The 18,261-nt window shown below is 33.4% G+C and overlaps 1 protein-coding gene across 1 annotated transcript; it reads right to left on the bottom strand.

Annotated features, from left to right (window-relative positions):
- Nucleotides 1–9,518: 9,518 nt before the first annotated feature.
- Nucleotides 9,519–16,647, bottom strand: LOC18422481 (protein PLANT CADMIUM RESISTANCE 2-like). Its single transcript, XM_011622722.3, has 4 exons — nucleotides 16,017–16,647; nucleotides 15,844–15,915; nucleotides 13,294–13,506; nucleotides 9,519–10,544 (listed from the first exon to the last, which is right to left on the bottom strand). The coding sequence occupies exons 1-4, from the start codon at nucleotides 16,174–16,176 to the stop codon at nucleotides 10,465–10,467; spliced, it is 525 nt and encodes a 174-aa protein (XP_011621024.1). The 5' UTR covers nucleotides 16,177–16,647; the 3' UTR covers nucleotides 9,519–10,464.
- Between the last annotated feature and the right edge of the window lie 1,614 nt (nucleotides 16,648–18,261).

Below are 18,261 nucleotides of genomic sequence, written 5' to 3'. Positions count from 1 at the left end.
ACTTGGTATAGAGTTTTTTTTGTAAGGATTAATTGAAAAAAAAAAAAAATACAGAACAAAAAAAAAAAAAAGGGAGAGAGAGATGAGAAAACCTTTTTTATTTTTATTTTCTAAAGGATGCGTTTGTGTGGAGCGGAGGCTTTAATCAATCATAATCAATCAAACTAAAGTGCACCTTCAAATAGTGTAATGTTGAGAAAGTGGTTTCAATACTGCAATCTTTTTTATAGCTTTATAATATATTTTTTATCTCTAATTATAAAATTCGAAGCTTAAGAAATGGCACATCGAGAAGATCTATGGAAACTTTAAAATCTTGAAATTAACTGTCCAAAAATATATTACAAGCTCTATTTCCAAAACTTGAAATCCATTTTTTCTCATGTCCATGCATCTCTATGCCGAGAAGTGAATTTTTTTGAGATGCCTTCTAATTTGATTGTTTAGAACTTTAACTTTTTTTAAAAGGACTTATGGACGATTCTATGAAGTTTTTGTGGGGCCGCCGCCTCATTTGCTGAAGTTGGGCTGAAGCCATCAACACGGTCCATATATTTTGACGGTACATATTTTACACAGCAGCCAATGAAGGAAACTGGGGCTTCCCATTCTCCAGTTTACTCTTTTTCCCAAAATCGAAGTTTTTAATTTTACTTATCGAAATCTCTTCAAATTTTTGGTTTTTCTTATAAAATTATATGGATATTATAAGGAAAAAAAATTATGAATCCAACGAAATAAAAAGACCCACAAACAAAACACAACACGTGAGTCATTCACATCAAAGGTTCAAGTAACTAAAAATTTAGCAGAGAAATTTAGCTAGAGAAAAATTGCAATAAGCATAGAAAGAGGAAAGAATCCAAAGAAGAGAGATCAATTAATCTCTTTTTAGTTGCAGAGAGAGATGAGCGTGAAGGAGATAGTGCACGGAGAGAGATAACCATAGTTGCATACAAAGATCAGCATGAGGGAGATAGCACCCAGACAGAAAATTAGGTAGAATGCTTAGACATCAGCGTGATGGAGGTATGCACGGAGAAAGAAAAGGGAAACGTTTCTATCCGACATTTTGAAGTATTTTATTTTTAGCTTTTCTTTTTTAAACAAATTGTATGCACGTGCCATCTTTTTTTATTGGGGTGCACCTATAAAAATTATTAAAAATAATTTTTCGATAAAATATAATGACCAAAATACCTTAAAACTTTCAAGAGTATTTTGATATTTTGTTTTATTGAAAATATTTTTTTATATTTTTTGATAGTGCGAGTTTAATAGAAGAATGGACATCCAAATTTTTATTATCAAATTAGTTTATATAAATAAATAAATAAAATAGTGCAAAGACGTAATTTTGTGATTGGGACAATCTTAACCCTCCACTCAAAACGGACAGTTGGATACGGGAGAGGATAAAACTTCCATGCTAGAAAAGAAGAATAGAAGGCTTACCCGAGAGAAAATGAGGTAAAATGATTAGAGAGATATTGGAAAAGAATATAAAAGCTTTCTAAAAAGATGAGTCACCGGGGCTCTCGGTGGCACATTTTTCATTGACTATAGTCAATAAATCCTTACCATAAAAATTATCGTATGGTGAGGAAGCTACCGCCCTACTTATTTTAATTGTACTGCAGCTCTATAAAAATATTTTTCGATTCGAAATGTTAAACATAATTAGAGGCAGAGTAATGATTATATGATACCCTTCCACACTCATATGTGTAGGGCTTCAAAAAATCACCATTACATTTTATACATATTTCTAAAAAATTCAAATCATACGTTTTAAAGATTTACATCAAATTTAATGATGATCATTTCATATAATATACACAAAGAGGGTCCTGTAAAATCATTCCATTGGAAACTTTTCCATGTACATTGTACACGCAGGTTGGTGAGCCATGTGCCTCCTATACACTATGCTCCTGTGGATGCTTACTGTATGTTTACTCCTTCAACGAGAAGACTTGTGAGGAATCATTTTGATATGAAATTTTAAGAACCACTCAAAAGAAAAAGAACAAAAAAAAAAAAAAAAAAGACTTTGAGCCATCTAATTCGTAGATATTACCACCCAAAAAAAAATGAATGGTCATGTCCGAGGATATCATTTTTCAATTGGGATTGTATGATTTTACTTATAACTACTAAATACTTTCTTCAGGAAAGTGATTTTTATTATTTTAAAATTGAAAATTTTCTATTCAATCTTCAAAGCAACTTATTTTTCGAGACCTATATAAAAATTTTCTTTTGAAATTTAGTTGCTCGATCATACTCCTGCATAAGTTGGACGCGAGGGAGTAATCTTGACTTGTCATGCTTGCAGCGTAGGACTTTAAGTCGCACAACACTTAAAAGATCGTCCACTATTTCTTGTCGTCGCTAAAGCTTGCGTTACAAGACTAATGATAAAGACAGGCATGGCCCACCATTTTGGACCATAGTCCATCCAATTGTTCTTTAACTTATTCGAATAAGTTTATATACAGCCAAGAATCTAAATAATCAAATTAGAACCCACCTCAATAATTTTAGTATAAGAGGTTATTTTGATGCATAAATATTCTCAAATTGATTATCTCAACATTAAGTTACATGCACATGAGGAAAAAAAAAAGAAAATGGATTCTAAATTTTAGAAATAGTACATTTTGTAAAACATTTTTTGACCATCAATTTTCAAGATTTTCAAATTTTTACTCAATCTACAATATTTTTTCGCTTTAAATTTTATAATTAAAAATAAAAATATAGTTTTAAGGCTATCAAAAAGATTTTTAATATTTAAACCATATTTTTTTATACTATTTTGAAGTACGTTTTTACTTTGATTATTTAGAGCCTCGGCCCTATACAAACGGCACCCTTACTTATTTCCTTTGACGTGTCTGGTGAGATAATGTGCCGCGATTGAACAGAGTTTGTCCAACTCATAAAATTTAAATTTTGTTTTCAAAACCAGTCTTTGACAACTCGGGCGAGCGAACCCGGACTCACCCGAGCAGCTTGGGGTCGGTATCCTAAGTTTGCTCGTTAAGCTAGGAGTTATTAAAAGATTACAAAATTATAAAAATAAAAAATAATAAAATTATTTGTAATACGTGCCTTTATTTTTTTTTTATTTTGGAAAAAATTGAAAAGTGTTTTGGCATTTGTTTTTAAATTATTTTTAAAATACTGGTAGTCACAAACTGATTTTTTCAAAATCAATTTTTTACTGATTTTTCCTCTTCATTTTGATGTGATTTGTTTAATTTCACTTAAAATATATTTTTCAGCTTTAGGGATTTTTTTATGCTTTTTATTTCTTAACTATTTTTTTGCTCTATCGAACCTCTGTCCAACTTGGACCGAGTAACTTGGCTTGAGTTATGTCGCTACTCTAGCTCCGCCCATGGCCAAGTTCCATCCCTAGGTTGTGGTTTCCATCACTTTTCAAAATAGTGTTTGATTGCACAAAACGGACTCAGAAATTGGCCAAGGGCTGCGTCTAAGTAACCAAGAAACTAGCTACTTCACGCGGCTTAACTGGGTAAGCCAAAATGTGTCGAAAAAATAAAAAATTACAAAAGAATTTCTAAAAAAAGCATATTTAAAGAATAATTAAACAAGGGTTTTAAAAAATCAATTTATGTTCAGGAGTATTTTAAAAATAATTCAAAAAAAGAGAAAAAATGTAAAAATAAGTATTAATGGCCAAAAAACTTTCTAATCTTTGCCAAAATAATAAAAAAAAATTCAAAAACACACTATAAACAAATCTCTTATTTTTTGAAATTATTATTATTATTATTATTTAAATATCAGCCAGACAACCTAAACCGACCAAAACCAACTTGGTTAGTGGCAAGTTCCTCTTTAACTGGGCAGTTTCAAGTCAGCCAGGTCGGGTTGTCAAATACTAGTTCAAAACATTCATCTCGCTCTTAAAAGAGATGATGGGTCGCTCAAATTATAGACTAAGAAGTATCACAGATCTCGCAAATCTGATTCTCTTTTAAGTATGCTAGCAGCACCAGCTCCAAAATCCCTATTTTTAAGACCTTAAAAAGTTTTTAAGTCTAATTAAATCTAAAAAATAAAGAAATAATTAGAAAAATAAAATAAAACATAAAAATAACAACAAAAAGTGATAAAGATCACACACTTGGAAAACCGCCCCTTTTCTTTTCTTTTCTTTTTTTCTTTTAATTTTCTAGGTTTTTTCTAGGCTTTCCTAAATTTTTAGGTATTTTTCTAATTTTCTAAAATATTTTCCTAATTTTCTGGGATTTTCTAAGCTTTAAGAGAGTTTTTAGAGATTTTCCAAATAAGTTTATGGAATTATTGAGAGTGGGTATTTATATGTTTGGCCTAGAGGCATGGCTGAAATTATGGATCTAAAATTTGAGTCCTAATCCTACCTAGAAAGGTAATTTGGTCAATTTTTAGGCTCAACCGGTCAAAGAACCACCTCAAAAAGGGTTTGTAGAAGGCTAGAACTCCCTCGAGGTCCATTGGGCTTGCCCGACATGCGGCCTGTCTCTCGTGGGCCGTGCCACATAGTAAGTCCATGCGCAATTCGCCATGCATCGAGCTGAGCGAATGGCTATGGCTTGCGCAAAACTAAAATTTTATTTTTTTCTCAGGCCATAACTTTCTAACTATAAGTTAGATTCACGTGATTCATGGACGGTTAGAAAGCTTGCAACCTCCGCTATAATTTGGAATCAAATTTGGTCAAATTTAAATTGCTTTTAAGAGTTTTACAAGACTAAAACTTTAACGTCTCATATATATATATATATATATATATATATATATATATAAAGAAAGAGAGAGAGAGAGAGAGAGAGAGAGATGGCGAGGGGATGGTAACAAGTGTTCATGGCAACATTAGGGGTTGGGGAAGGTGATATTACTCCGTGTTTGTGTTGCCGGTGTGTTTTAAACAATCAAATTAAAGCCCACCTCAAAAATTTCATTACAAGAGGTTGTTTTGATGCCCAAATATCTTCAAATTGAGCATCTGGACATGAAAATGTATAGACTTGAGAAAAAAAATAGATTTCAAGTTTTGAAAATAGTGCATCTTCTAATGTATTTTTTAGACCATCAATTTTCAAGATTTCAAGTTTTAGTAGATATGTTCGATTTACACTATTTTTTAAGTTTTAAATTTTATAATTAAAGATAAAATATATTCTAAAGCTATCACAAAGATTTTTAATATTAAAATCATATTTCTCGATACTATTTGAAAGTGCGATTTATTTTGATGGTTTAGAACTTCGACTCTACACAAACCGAGTAGATCACGGGCATTTGCATCTCGGTCCGACGGATAGGATCCGCACCGTTGGTTTAGAGGTCAAGTGCCGATTAAAACCTTCCATTATTGGGCTGCCTATTGATGTGACTACACACGATAAGGTACGGTGGGGCTAACGCTTGTTAATTTGAAGCCTCAAGCTGTTAGAGATAAGGAAATTTGTCACCTTCCTCTGATGGGGCTAAAAATTAGTGGTGCACCCGGGTAGACTCGACCTTGGGTATGGGTATGGTTTTAATATTTGGACCTCACATGTTGGATCCCGGTCTAAATACAATGGGACCTGACTTGTATTTATAAATCATTAGAGATAAAATACTTTTTTTTAAGTCAATGGTGATATGCAATAAATATTCATAGCGATTTTTAGCTATTAAATGACAAATCTAATGGTTTGAATTTTAATAAAAAGTGATGGTAATCTTGTTGTCAATAATATAAATATATAATAGTGAAAAAAAAGAATATTCATAGTTATAGATAGTAATAGACCCAACCAAACCTGAGAACCAACGAAGTCGGATATGAGTTCAATTTTTGAACCGGGCGGATCGGGTTTTCAAAGCCTACCTGGATTTGGATCCAGCCAGACCGCCACCCCTACCAAAAGTAAGTTGAATCCCATCCAATAATAAGAACAAATGAGATATTTTAGTTCCCAATAAAAGGTCATAAATGGGAGGGCCAAATGGGACATGCCATGTGGGGGCGTAGTCCTTGTCCGCGTCTTAACGAAATGACGAATTGTTGGGCTGGAAAGCATTGAAAGGGTAGTTATCCAATCTCATCAAAACAAAACCCACAAACTTTTCTCCGTCCCATCTTATTTTAAGATGGATAAGGAAGACTATCATTTTTTGGAGGGGCTTATCTTTTTACGCAACTTTTTTTCAATTAATAAGGGTTGGTTATACGGAATGCATTCGGCCAAATTATATATAAAAGAATAAAAAAATATAAATTTTTAATTTTTTTTTAAAAAATCATTAAAATATTAAAAAAAAATTAAAATAATATATATATATATATAAAATATGAAACTTTCATCAGTATAATGTTTTTATTTATTTATTTATTCCTTTTTATATGTTTTGGGAGTTTTTTTTGGCTAGCGAGTGGCACACCCAACTCCCCAACTCATCGCTTTTATGCTATTCCTTTCCTAATATAAATATTTAGTAGCTGCGAAAATTGACTGCATTATGTACTAGATTAATCAATACTCTTTTAAACTGGTTTTTTTGGGCGACGAATTTTCACAAAGGGACAATACGTAGTAGAAAACCCATTGCCAATTGATTTGGCTTTCAAATATAAGTAGGAAGTGGTGGACATATTTGTGTCATTATCTACCGTTCAAAGTTCAAATTTTTTTTCGAAATTTGTGTTATCCCTAAGTCATTTAATTTGATATTTAATAGTTAGTAGTAATTGTGATCTCCTTATAAAAAACACATAAAAGCCATCATATACAATTCTTATACTTATTGCATTATGCAGAAACAAGGGTGTTGGGCACAAGGATGAATAAAGGACAGAACTCAAGCTCAGGCTAGGAGCTCAACTAGGTGGTTATCAATGCTGCAACCTCAATGCAATGGGTTCGAACCCAAATAACCAACCGTAAATGGAACGTTGAAAAGGAAAAAAAAGAAGAAGGAATTGCATCATAAACCACACCTCCATATCTATAGTGACAATTACATTTGATAAGGGAAAATTGTTTTGCGCGGGCTTGACTGCATTTCTACATATGTGGTCCAGAAAGTGTAAAGCATCCATCTTAAAACTGGATGCAAGTAGCTGTTCCATTTAAAAGCAATCGAAACTAATGGTCTAAATGTTTTCTTATTAGAATTATTTCTTCTAGTTTTAAAAATTTATTTATTTTTTCATTTTCATGATCTCTATGTTAGAGATTACATTCTTTAAAACTTACGTCTTAAAATCAATCTCAAAAATAGATTTATTAAGAGGCCCGCATTATAACATATGTGGACTCGGCCGCATAGAAACCAAGTCCTTTGATAAATTCAGTTTATTTTTATTTTAACACCTAGTACTTATAATCAGTAAAATCATTTCATCGTGAGGCTTCCCATCATGTATGCAATCCAAAAGAAACATTATTAATCTGTGCTTGAGAGGTAAAAATAGCTCTAACATGTCAATATGTCAGCTAAAGCTATTACGTTGGATCAGTGAATTTTTGTATTTTAATATTTGATACGCCAAAAGATGTTTTACTCATTCGGAAGTATATTGCTTATTACTCCCTCAGGTAAAATCCCACCTAGGATTAATTTTAGGATCCTAATTTTGGGATACATTCTCTTTAACATATAAATTAACCTAAAAGAAAAAAGTTAATTACACCTTAACCTCGAGATTGAATGGAGTCCCAACTTTTAGAAGATGAGATATATATGTTAGAAAAATAAAATTTCACTTTTTTATTTTTAAATTAATCCTTTTGTGATTTTTAGGTGGTTCTTAAAAATTTCAGATTGAAAAAATGCTCCCAAGTAAATCTTTTGATCAAGGGGTAGAAGTAAACAATGCTCTCGAGGGGAACATGACATGTATACTCTTTTGATATATATCCCAATGGCTTTTTTTTTTGTCGAACCCAAATACTTGGGAAAAGTCTCGGATGATGATTATTAAGAATTTTGATATGATTAGAAATTACTATCGACTTTATACTTTTACAATATTTAATATATGTATTTTTAAATTGTGTATAATTGGAGTTCATGTACACTTATATACTTAACAGAAAATCATTTCATAGTACAAAATACATTAATATGATACTTTAAAGTTTGAGTAATGATCCTATGAGACCCTCCCACACTCATGTGTGTAGGACCCCAAAGGATCACCATTAAATTTGACACAAATCTCTAAAAAAGTTATCACATGGGTGTGGGATTTGACTTTTTTCGAGATCTGTATCAAATTTAATGGTGATGCTTTGGGGTCCTACACACATGGGTGTGGGAGGTTCTCATAGGATCATTACTCTTAAAATTTTCGCAACTATCTAATAAATTCCGACAAACAAGATAAATAATACATTGTCCTTATAGAAGTCCCTACTTAATGATATTTTTTGCTACATTTATCTAAAGAATCAGGAAGGAATCTGCCACTAAAGTTTTTTTTAGTGAGGCATCCAATAACATGTGTGCTCATATGAACTTCTACTTTTTTATACACTCAATGTTTTGGGTGGTAGATTAGGAATAACGAACAAAGAGACCATTTACTTTTTGTACAATGAGGTCACAGCCACTATTTGCCCTTAAATTTTAAAATAGGTGATTGTAAGAATGTCACTGAATAGACATAAAGTTCTAAATAAAAATTCTTGGACTTTCTGACTCACCCAAAGCCATTCAATTTGACATCTAATGAGTGAGAATAGTTGTCACCTCTATATAATAAAAATAAATGGCCTCTTTGTAGACATTCCCGATAGAATAATGCATATTTGGTGAATTGCTAAAAGGGAATTTTATCAAATTACTCATGAGAGATGAACAAATTAATACTTTATCCATATATTTTGAGTTAATTTTAAAATACCTTTAGAAAAACACAATCTTGAGCTAGCAAAGTTGCAAATGGGCAAAATGTTAAATACTTCATCTCTTATGAGCATCTTGATGATCTTCTCCTGTTAAAATCATGATTCACCTTATGCCCCTTATACTTTAAGGAAAAAGAATGTATGAGAGAAGTCAAAGATGGTCGGATCGCTAAGGGCGATTTAGAAGTTCTAGACTAGGAGGTTTTAGGGCAATAGAATGAGATTCTCCTTGATCTAATGAAGAAATTCTGGTATTGCAGTTTATGAACCTTCAGTGTTTTGCTTTGTGATTAACGCCCTAACCACAACCAAAGTATTACTTTGCTGCTTTCTTAGAGAAACCATGCAAGCATTTACTTTGAGGGATTTTAAATGAACTATGTTGCTACAAAGCATAGCTCATAAGATCAGACCCAGCTGGTCAAACCAGCAACCGACGCCTTGTCCGATCATATACAAAGTAAAAACAAGATTTGGTTGAAAAATGGTAAAAGCTAATGTTTGAGCAGTTTTAGCAGATCTAAGTATCATATTTGATAGGTTAGACTGCCTCAACAAAAACAACTTAATTTTTTAAATCATATTTCTAAAGTATTATTCTTTTTTTTATTATCTAAATTTTATTCAAATTATTTGACTAGTGATTATACCAGTTTTGATAAGACTAGATTCTTCACCAGTCTGTTAGACTAATCCGGTCCTACTAATACAAGCATTAACAGCTTGATGTGTATCACTCTATGAAATTGGAACCAACTATTTGGATGTAGAGATGCACATTAAGTGCATCCAAGACAAGGTATTACGAAGAGAAAGAAGAGAAGTATAAACAAAAGGGAAAGAAGCCGGTGTTACATTGTTTTGATACATAACAAACACATTTATCCAAAGTATTTACAATATTGGGTAAAATAAACAAGGGAAATTTATCATAGGAGATGAATTATTTAATATTTTACCTAGTTGCAACTATTCCAACTCATGATCATGTGTATTTGGATGGCTTTTTTGAAATTAAACGAAAAGATACAAATATAGTGTTACATAGTTCATCTCTCATAGATATTTATAAAAAAAGAAAGTTTATGGGTGAGCCCCTAAACAATCAAAATAAGGCTCCCTTCAAAAATTCGTTAGAGAAGGTTATTTTGACATTGAAAAACCCTAAATTCGATCATCTTGACCTCAAGATGTTTGGACATAAGAAAAAATAGATTTCAAGCCTAAATTCGATCATCTTGACCTCAAGATGTATGGACATAAGAAAAAATAGATTTCAAGTTTTGGAGACCATCAATTTTTTAGATTTTCAAGTATTCATATATCTGCTCGATCTACACTATTTTTTAACTTTAAATTTTTTTATTAGAGATAAAAGTAAAATTTCAAGCCATCATAAAGATTTTTTATACTGAAACAACATATTTTGATATTATTTGAAAGTGCGCCCTACTTTATAGTTTAGGGCCTTGGCCTTATACAAACCACGGCTTTATAAAAAATAATAATAAACAAATCCTTCACACATAAACGCGATGAATGGATATTATCTAGCCATACCCCCTCCCATAGACGGTGGCAAGGTGGTCACCCCTGGAGTCTGCTTCTCCATGTTTCCAATCCAACCTTCACATTTATATCAAAATCATGAAAGCTCGGTTAATATTCATATCTCATCCTTATCAAGTAAAAAGTGAGAGAGGAGAGAATTACATAATAATTATTGAAATATGTACATTTCATTTGAAAAATTAAGTAAAAAAGAATTTGAAAAGATTAAAGTTCTGGCTCCACATCCAAATTGAAAAGGGTACATAGTCCAAACTGCAAATATATGTTATGTATGCATATGTGCAGGATCACATAGGAGAGGGGGCAAGGGATAAATTATGTAAACGAGATAAGACTATTCACTTTTTGTATTAGGAAGCCACAATCACCTTTAATCAATGAGAAATTGATGGATTGAAGTATGTTACCAAATTAGAGATTTTATTATAGACTATTGGCCATCCCCGACCACCCTATTGCCCATCTAATTGTTAATAATAATTGTGGCATCCTCATACTAAAAGCAAATGGTTTTATTGTACAATTTCCAAACGCATACCCTAATGCCGAATACTTATGTACTTCCCCCTATCCAACCGTCCATTATGAATGGATGGCTAAGATAGTCCCAATCACGATGTCACATCTCTACCCTATTTTATCTTTAATTTTTTTTCTCTAAAATATTTTGACACCAAATTTTGGACATCTACCCCACTCTTACACTTACACTTGTAAAAAAAAATATAAACAATATTCTCAATAAATACAATGACCAAAATACCCCTCAAAGATTTAAGGGGTTTTTTTGGTCATAATGTTTTTTGAAAAATAATTTTTTATATTTTTTTTGGGTGCACCCCAATGAGAAGATAATATGTACTAAATTTCATATTCATATAATTTGTATTAAAAAATAGAAATAAAATACTTTGAGGCGTCAAATCTAGATCAAATGGTCAGTTACTCACTTTGTCTAAATTTGACAGCGGGATGGGGGGAAGTATATATCTACTGTAGGAGAATTGTAGAAACCTTTCCCTAATATTTATATAATGTGAGCCTAGGGGCCTATTGGAAAGGTTGTGTGTCCAAATGTCCCATGCCGAGATAGAACCATCAAACATTCAACATTCACTGATAGGGGTGGGGGTGGGGGCATTTTGGTTATAATTGGTTGAACTGTGCTATTTGTTTACATTTTTCTTTTCTCTTTTTTGGAAAAAGTTTATATAGAGCTGAGGCTGGAAACAATCAAATTAGAGCGTACTTCAAAAATTTCACTAGATGACATTGTTTTGGTGCCCAAATACTCTCAAAGTGATCATCTCGACATCATGATGCGTGGAGATGAGAAAAAAATGGATTTCAGGTTTTCGAAATAGTGTATTTTGTAACGCATTTTGAACCATCAATTTTCAAAATTATCAAGTTTTCATACATTTGTCGATCTACACTGTTTTTGAAGCTTTAACCTTTATAAATAAAGATGAAAATATATTTTAAGGCTATCACAAAAATTCCAGTATTAAAGATATATATATATATATATATATATATATATATAGAGGTCTGAAGAACATCTCCCCAAAATTTTAGGTATAAAGGATATGACAAAAACTAAAATAAAATAAAAAAGTGCCCATATATGTTGACCTTCTAGATCTGGGAACTTGAATTGATCTTCATATTTTTCATATCGGGTCTAGACTCATTTAGCAGCCCCAGGAAAAAAAAAAAAAAAACACAAGGTAATAGTGTAGAACATAAGTGCCAAGGTAATAGTGTAGAACATAAGTGCCACATTACCCAGATCCAATGCATCTTATAAAGAATTCGTACTGAAACCTAACATCTATGATTATTAAATTGGTCCCCACTAATTGAAATAAAAAGTGGGGATGGACATTTTTCTATCCCATGATTACCTATCTTTTGATGGGATTTTTTAAATTAAATAAAAAATTGCGAGACTTTAAGTAATTTGTCTCTCGGCTGTTTTTCGATAAATATCTGTAATATAGAACAACGACTAAACGGCATGGTAGGACAAAATATGGTCCAGGAAAATAAAGAGAAAAATAATATGGAAAAAGAGCTTGGTTGGGATGGGTCGAATTGGGCCAGCCATATTGTGGCTCAAGACTGGACCAACAGTGCCCTTGGGCCACGGGGGCATGGCTCTAGATTAGGGTGACACGGTCGGACCTAGACCTGAATTCACTGGACCCAGACCCGAACCCGAATTCACCAAACCTGGACTTGCCCTCAGGCCGTGGTGGTCTGGTCCTAGCTAGGGGTGGAAATGGGTCGGACCCAAACCCAAATTCACGGGACCGGGACCCGGACCCGAATTCACCAGCCCCCGACTCGGACCCGAAAATATAGTGTGAGACCCAGACCCAAACCAAAAATTAAAATATCTATGTATTTAATTGTAAATATATTTCATATATTAGGACCCAAAAAATATTACAAGACGGGAACCCGAACCCGAACCCGGACCGAAATAGTGTTCGGTTCAAAGATTTGGACCCGGACACGACCCCATGTTCGATTTTTAAAGCCATAGCTAGATCCGGATCAGGTCTACCCCTCGGGTCCCAAGTCGAGTCCAGGTTCATTGCCACCCCTAACCCTAGCCCAGCCAAGCCCAGCCCAGCCCTTGGACCATATCTTGTGGCTGAGGCCCTTGTTTTTGATGCCCAGGGAGGGCCACCCGGACCATTGCCAGCCCTAAGTGAATGGGATGGATTTACAACAAAATAATGTCGCATTGAAAATAGAAGGAAAGGGAAAGTGGAGGATTTGGATGAGTGCTTACCAATTGGCATATCGAAACCACGAGCTTTGAGTTCCCTGTACTCTTGGCACAAGGCGCATCCTTCACAGCACAAGTGAACAAGGAAATCGGGACAAGGTGACTCTGGGAGGTTATATTGGCTCCTTAACTTTGAACGGTAGAAGCATGAGTAGCAACGTGAGCCCCCAAGGATCAACATCATGAGCCCATACAACGTACCACTCACTCCACATGCTGCACAATTCATTCAAAAGTATGTATCGCTAACTTCATTCAAAAGTTAAGAGCTTCACTTAGCATTATGGTTTCAGCTTTCAAAGTTTGATATGTGTGATGACTAAAAGAATAACGAATTGAACTTGGGCTTGGGCTTGAGTGGTTAGTGGTTGAATCTCAAGGTTGATTCCCACCTTTCATCATCTAGCATCATCTTCGTCTTTGTGCAAATCGACAAGTGGTTCAATAAAAAGACCAAAGGAAATGATTCTTTTGAGGAAAATAAAAAACACAATGGAAAGAAAGCACCCCCTCTCCCTCCCTCGCTTCTTTTTTTTTTGTGATAGATCAGTGGTAGGAATCGAACTTGAGATGTAGCATTGGTTGACATCAACTACTAATCACTCAAAAACACACCCAATTCCCATTCTTATGTGAACATATGAGGCCATCCTTCACCTCCACTTCCAATCTAACTTTTCTTCTCTTTTTTTTTTTTTTTGGATGTATTGCCGTTAGATTAACTATCTTTATTTTGGATATTTATCTGCAATAAGAGGTTGTTTGGATCTTTGGAAATTGTTTTTCTAGAAATGCTTTTTCATGGAGATTACATATTTTTTAGGTTTGGATCTAAGTTTTGGGGCCGAAAATCACTTTTACTAGAAATTCTTTCCTCCATTCCAAGCCAAAAATAAAGAAATGTGTATCCTAGCCTTTACCCAAAAAAATTATTTTCTCGCCGAATTTCCCCATCACAAGCTGAAATAATAATTCATTCCTGCATAACATGGTATGGGGCACGAAGTCTAATAAATGAGCATATACTCTGCGCACAAAAGATTCCCTCTTTAAACAATATTGGGCGCAAAATTTAGAGGTACGCCTAACTCATATAGTATAAGGTGGGCACCTTATACAAACCCCACCCCTGTGTAATTTGGATCGATAAAAAAAGGTGCATATATCCTGGTCCCTCAAGATAAAATTGTACTTTAAATCTCACGAGCAAAAATGCTTAATTAGAGGGGAATTTTGTTACTTGATAATAATAAAAGATCTTTTATCGACTCTATGATGAATTTTCTAAAAACGTGGAACTTATTATCCGCATAAAAACTTAGATTTGATTACCCAAAAAAAGGAGCGGTTTGCATGAGGTTTTAAACTTAAACAATCAAAGTAAGGTGCACTTCCAAACTTTGTTAGGAGACACAATTTTGGTATTGAAAATTTTTATGCTGGTGCGAATATCTATTTTTTTCTGTAACTATAAAATTTTAAACTAAAAAAATTGTTCAAATCAAGCATATCTACAAACGCACAAACATATTGAAAATGGATAGTCCAGGTGTTATATCTTATAAGATATATTATTTTTAGGACTTGAAATATCAATGTGGAGATGATCAATTAGATGTTTTTTCAACATCAAAACAACCTTTTTCAAAATATTTTAGAGGTGCACTGAATTTTACATTTTAAGGTGTCAACCTTATATAAAGTTTTTCCCACGAAAAATGGTTAGTCAAGAGTCAATCTTGGAGTAGAGATCCGGAGCACATAGTGAGCTCCCTAATCAGTATTTTTCACATAGTGAGCTCCCTAATCAGTATTTTTCACATAGTGAGCTCCCCAAATCAATATTGTTTTAGTTTATCTTAGACATAAATATGGATGATCTGAGAGTTAGTGAGAAACAGATCCCAAATTTGACCGCGGGACTACCAAAACTTTAAGAAGTGTTTTGCACGATTCTATGCTGTGGAAGTGTTCCTGAAATTGAACCAGCCTCGGAAACCGGCTAACGGTTGGTTCTTAGTAACCGGTAAGCAGGACGGTTGAACCGGCCAAACTGGGCAGGTATTGACCGGTCCAAAAAGTGTTAAAAAGATACAAAATATAGAAAAAATCTAAAAAAAATGGATAGTATATTTAAAATATGATTAAACAATTCACATCCAGATGAAGTTGAAAACTAGTGAAAAAAAAAAAGATTTTTAAAAAATCGATTTGTACCTAAAAGTTTTTTTGGATTTTTCTATAAAAAAGATGGCAAAATGTAAAAATAAGTATCCATGGCCAAAACACTTTTCCATCTTTTAGAAGATAATAAAAAATATTCAAAAACACATTACAAATAAATTCTTTATTTTTTTTGGAGATTTTATATAATTATTTTAATTTTTTCCATAATACCGAGCCTGACCACCAAAAATTGGATTGGCTAGTGCCTGGTTCCGGTTTGACGGGCCGGTACCGAGTTGGATCCGCCGAATTTGCGAACTCTGATTCTATGTGACAAAAAAAACCTAATGCTAAAATGAAGAGAGAGAGAAAGAAAGAAGCACTCACAGGTTATTCCCCTATCGGCAATTTCAGCTATCTGACCAAAGGTAATGCATGGGCACCAACATGTGATGCAACCTGGACACCAACAAAAACAAAATGATGAATTCCTCAGAGTTGCATGCTTAAGATAACATCTGATTAAGCACCAATGGTCATATATTCAAATTTTAACGTACAATTTCCAGGATCATCACAACAATTGAAGAGACCAGTTGACCATGTCTGCGAAGAAGCGTTTGGAATGTGAAGGTGATGAGGTGAGACAGGAATTCCCTGTGTAGGCGGATGCGCAACGTTAAACGATGCCGAAGGTGCCGGACGTGTATTCTTATACATGTTCTCTGAAATCAGAGAGAGAAAGAGAGAGATAGATAGATAGAGAGAGATGGGGCAGAGAAAGAGAGAGATAGATAGATGGAGAAACAGGGATTTTCTCCTGGGATTTTATAGAGAAACGGGGCTTTATCAAGTGCCCATGGACTTGGTTCAGAGTTTTTGGTGACGGTCAGTTGCAAAAATAAGAGTTGATGGAGAAACAGGGATTTTTCTCCAGGGATTTTACAGAGAAACAGGGCTTTATTAATTGCCCATGGACTTGGTTCAGACTTTTTGGTGCCGGTCAGTTGAAAAAAATAAGATAAGAAGGAAAAAATAACATAAAAAGAGAGAGAGAGAGAGAGATGAACTAGATGATAAACTGTCAAAAATTGTCCAGTTCTTATATCATTTGATCGAGGAGTGGAAGAGCTCAAAACCATGACTCGGAGAAGGGACTCGGCCAGTGCCCGAGCTGATGAACTCGGGTTTGAGTGGGGCTGGGTAGTAGGCCAAGATAAAAAGTGTTAAAAAAAAGGAAATTTTTTTATAGAACCCTAATTTCTCATATTATTTCACGGTAGACTCTTTTTTCGTTTTTCTTTCAAACGAACTTTTGATCATAAAAATTTAGCCCAAACAAATATTTTTATACTATTTTATCCCAAAAATCGTTTTAACCATCTTTCTCTTTTTTCGTCTATTACAAAAGTTTTTGAGTTAAAATGGTACCCATTCAAAAAAAAATTGAGTTGAAATAGTATAAAAAGATTTGTTGGGGCTAATTTTATGATCAAAAGTCAACCTCTAAAGATTTCACCATGCCCATCATTTTGTATCTCCATCTTTTATAGACTTTGGTGAAATCTTTAGGGGTTTTTTTATTTAGCTTGAAAGAAAAACAGAATAAAAAGCTACCATGAAATAATATGAGTAATTAGGGTTCTATACGAAATTTTTTCTAAAAAAAAATATAAAAAATATCAAAAAATAGGAAAATATGTTTAAGATAAAAATTAAACAAAACACATCTAAGTGAAATAAAGTAGTAAAAGAAAGGGTTTTGAAAAAGTTAATTTGTAACTGGAGGCATTTATAAATATTCTAAAAAGAAGGAAAAATGGGAAAATAAGTATTCATGGCCAACATGTAAAAATAAATATTCCAAGGTTCTATCTCTATCTTTAAGCATTTTTTGTTTGTCTTGAGTCCAATATTTGTCTAATGTGATTACTCCTGAAATCTCTCTCCGCCCTTTTGTCAGAACCTCTCGTCTCTCCTTCCTAGGCATATTGTCCTCTTTTTTCCCCTCCCCTCTTCACATATCTCACTGCTTAAGTTTCTATATTTTTGCATCTCTGACCTAAAATCTCTCTTTTCCTCTCTTTCATAAAAGCATATCAGCACTCTCCTAAAGGCATCTCAGCACACTCCTATATGTAATTAAAAGGTATACATAAAAAAAGGGGCTGGGGTCGTGATGATAGCCTTCTCACACCCAATTATTATATCGTGATATCCGTTCCTATTGCTGACACTCTCAATTAACACCTTCAAAGTGTAACTCCCCATTATATTGAAAAATCGTGTAGGGCTTGTCTTCCCCACTGAATTATCTAAAAAGAAAAAGAAAAAATATACATAACGAGCATTTACTTTTCATACAAGAAGATCACAGTTATTATTGTCTATCAGAATTCAAATCAGATGATAGTTATTATTGTCGCTCAGATTTCAAATCGGATGATTGTAAGGGTGTCATTGACTAAACTGAAGGTTTTTAAAAAAAACTATCAAACTTCGTGAAACATCTTAAGCCATTCAATTTGACATCTAATGACTATGAATAATTTTGATCTCTTTATAAGAAATATAAATGGTCTCGTAATATACAACCCCATATATGATATATATTTATTTTATTACTTTAAAATATATGTCCGTCTCTCTTTACCTTTTTGGATAAATTGGAATGGCCTACCGAATAACCTATTGAGTCTATCTCTCTTCATCAATTTACTTTTTCTTTTTACTCAAGAAACAAAATATCTCTCAATTAATTTTCTATCCATATCTCCTTAATTTTCTCCTTATATCATCTCCCTC

This window comes from Amborella trichopoda, chromosome 4 (assembly GCF_054954075.1).
Source record: "Amborella trichopoda isolate Santa Cruz 75 chromosome 4, AtrichopodaSantaCruz75HAP2 v2.0, whole genome shotgun sequence".
NCBI lineage: Eukaryota > Viridiplantae > Streptophyta > Magnoliopsida > Amborellales > Amborellaceae > Amborella > Amborella trichopoda.
The sequence above is the reverse complement of the archived record's forward strand: the minus strand, read 5'-3'. Positions and strand labels throughout refer to the sequence as shown.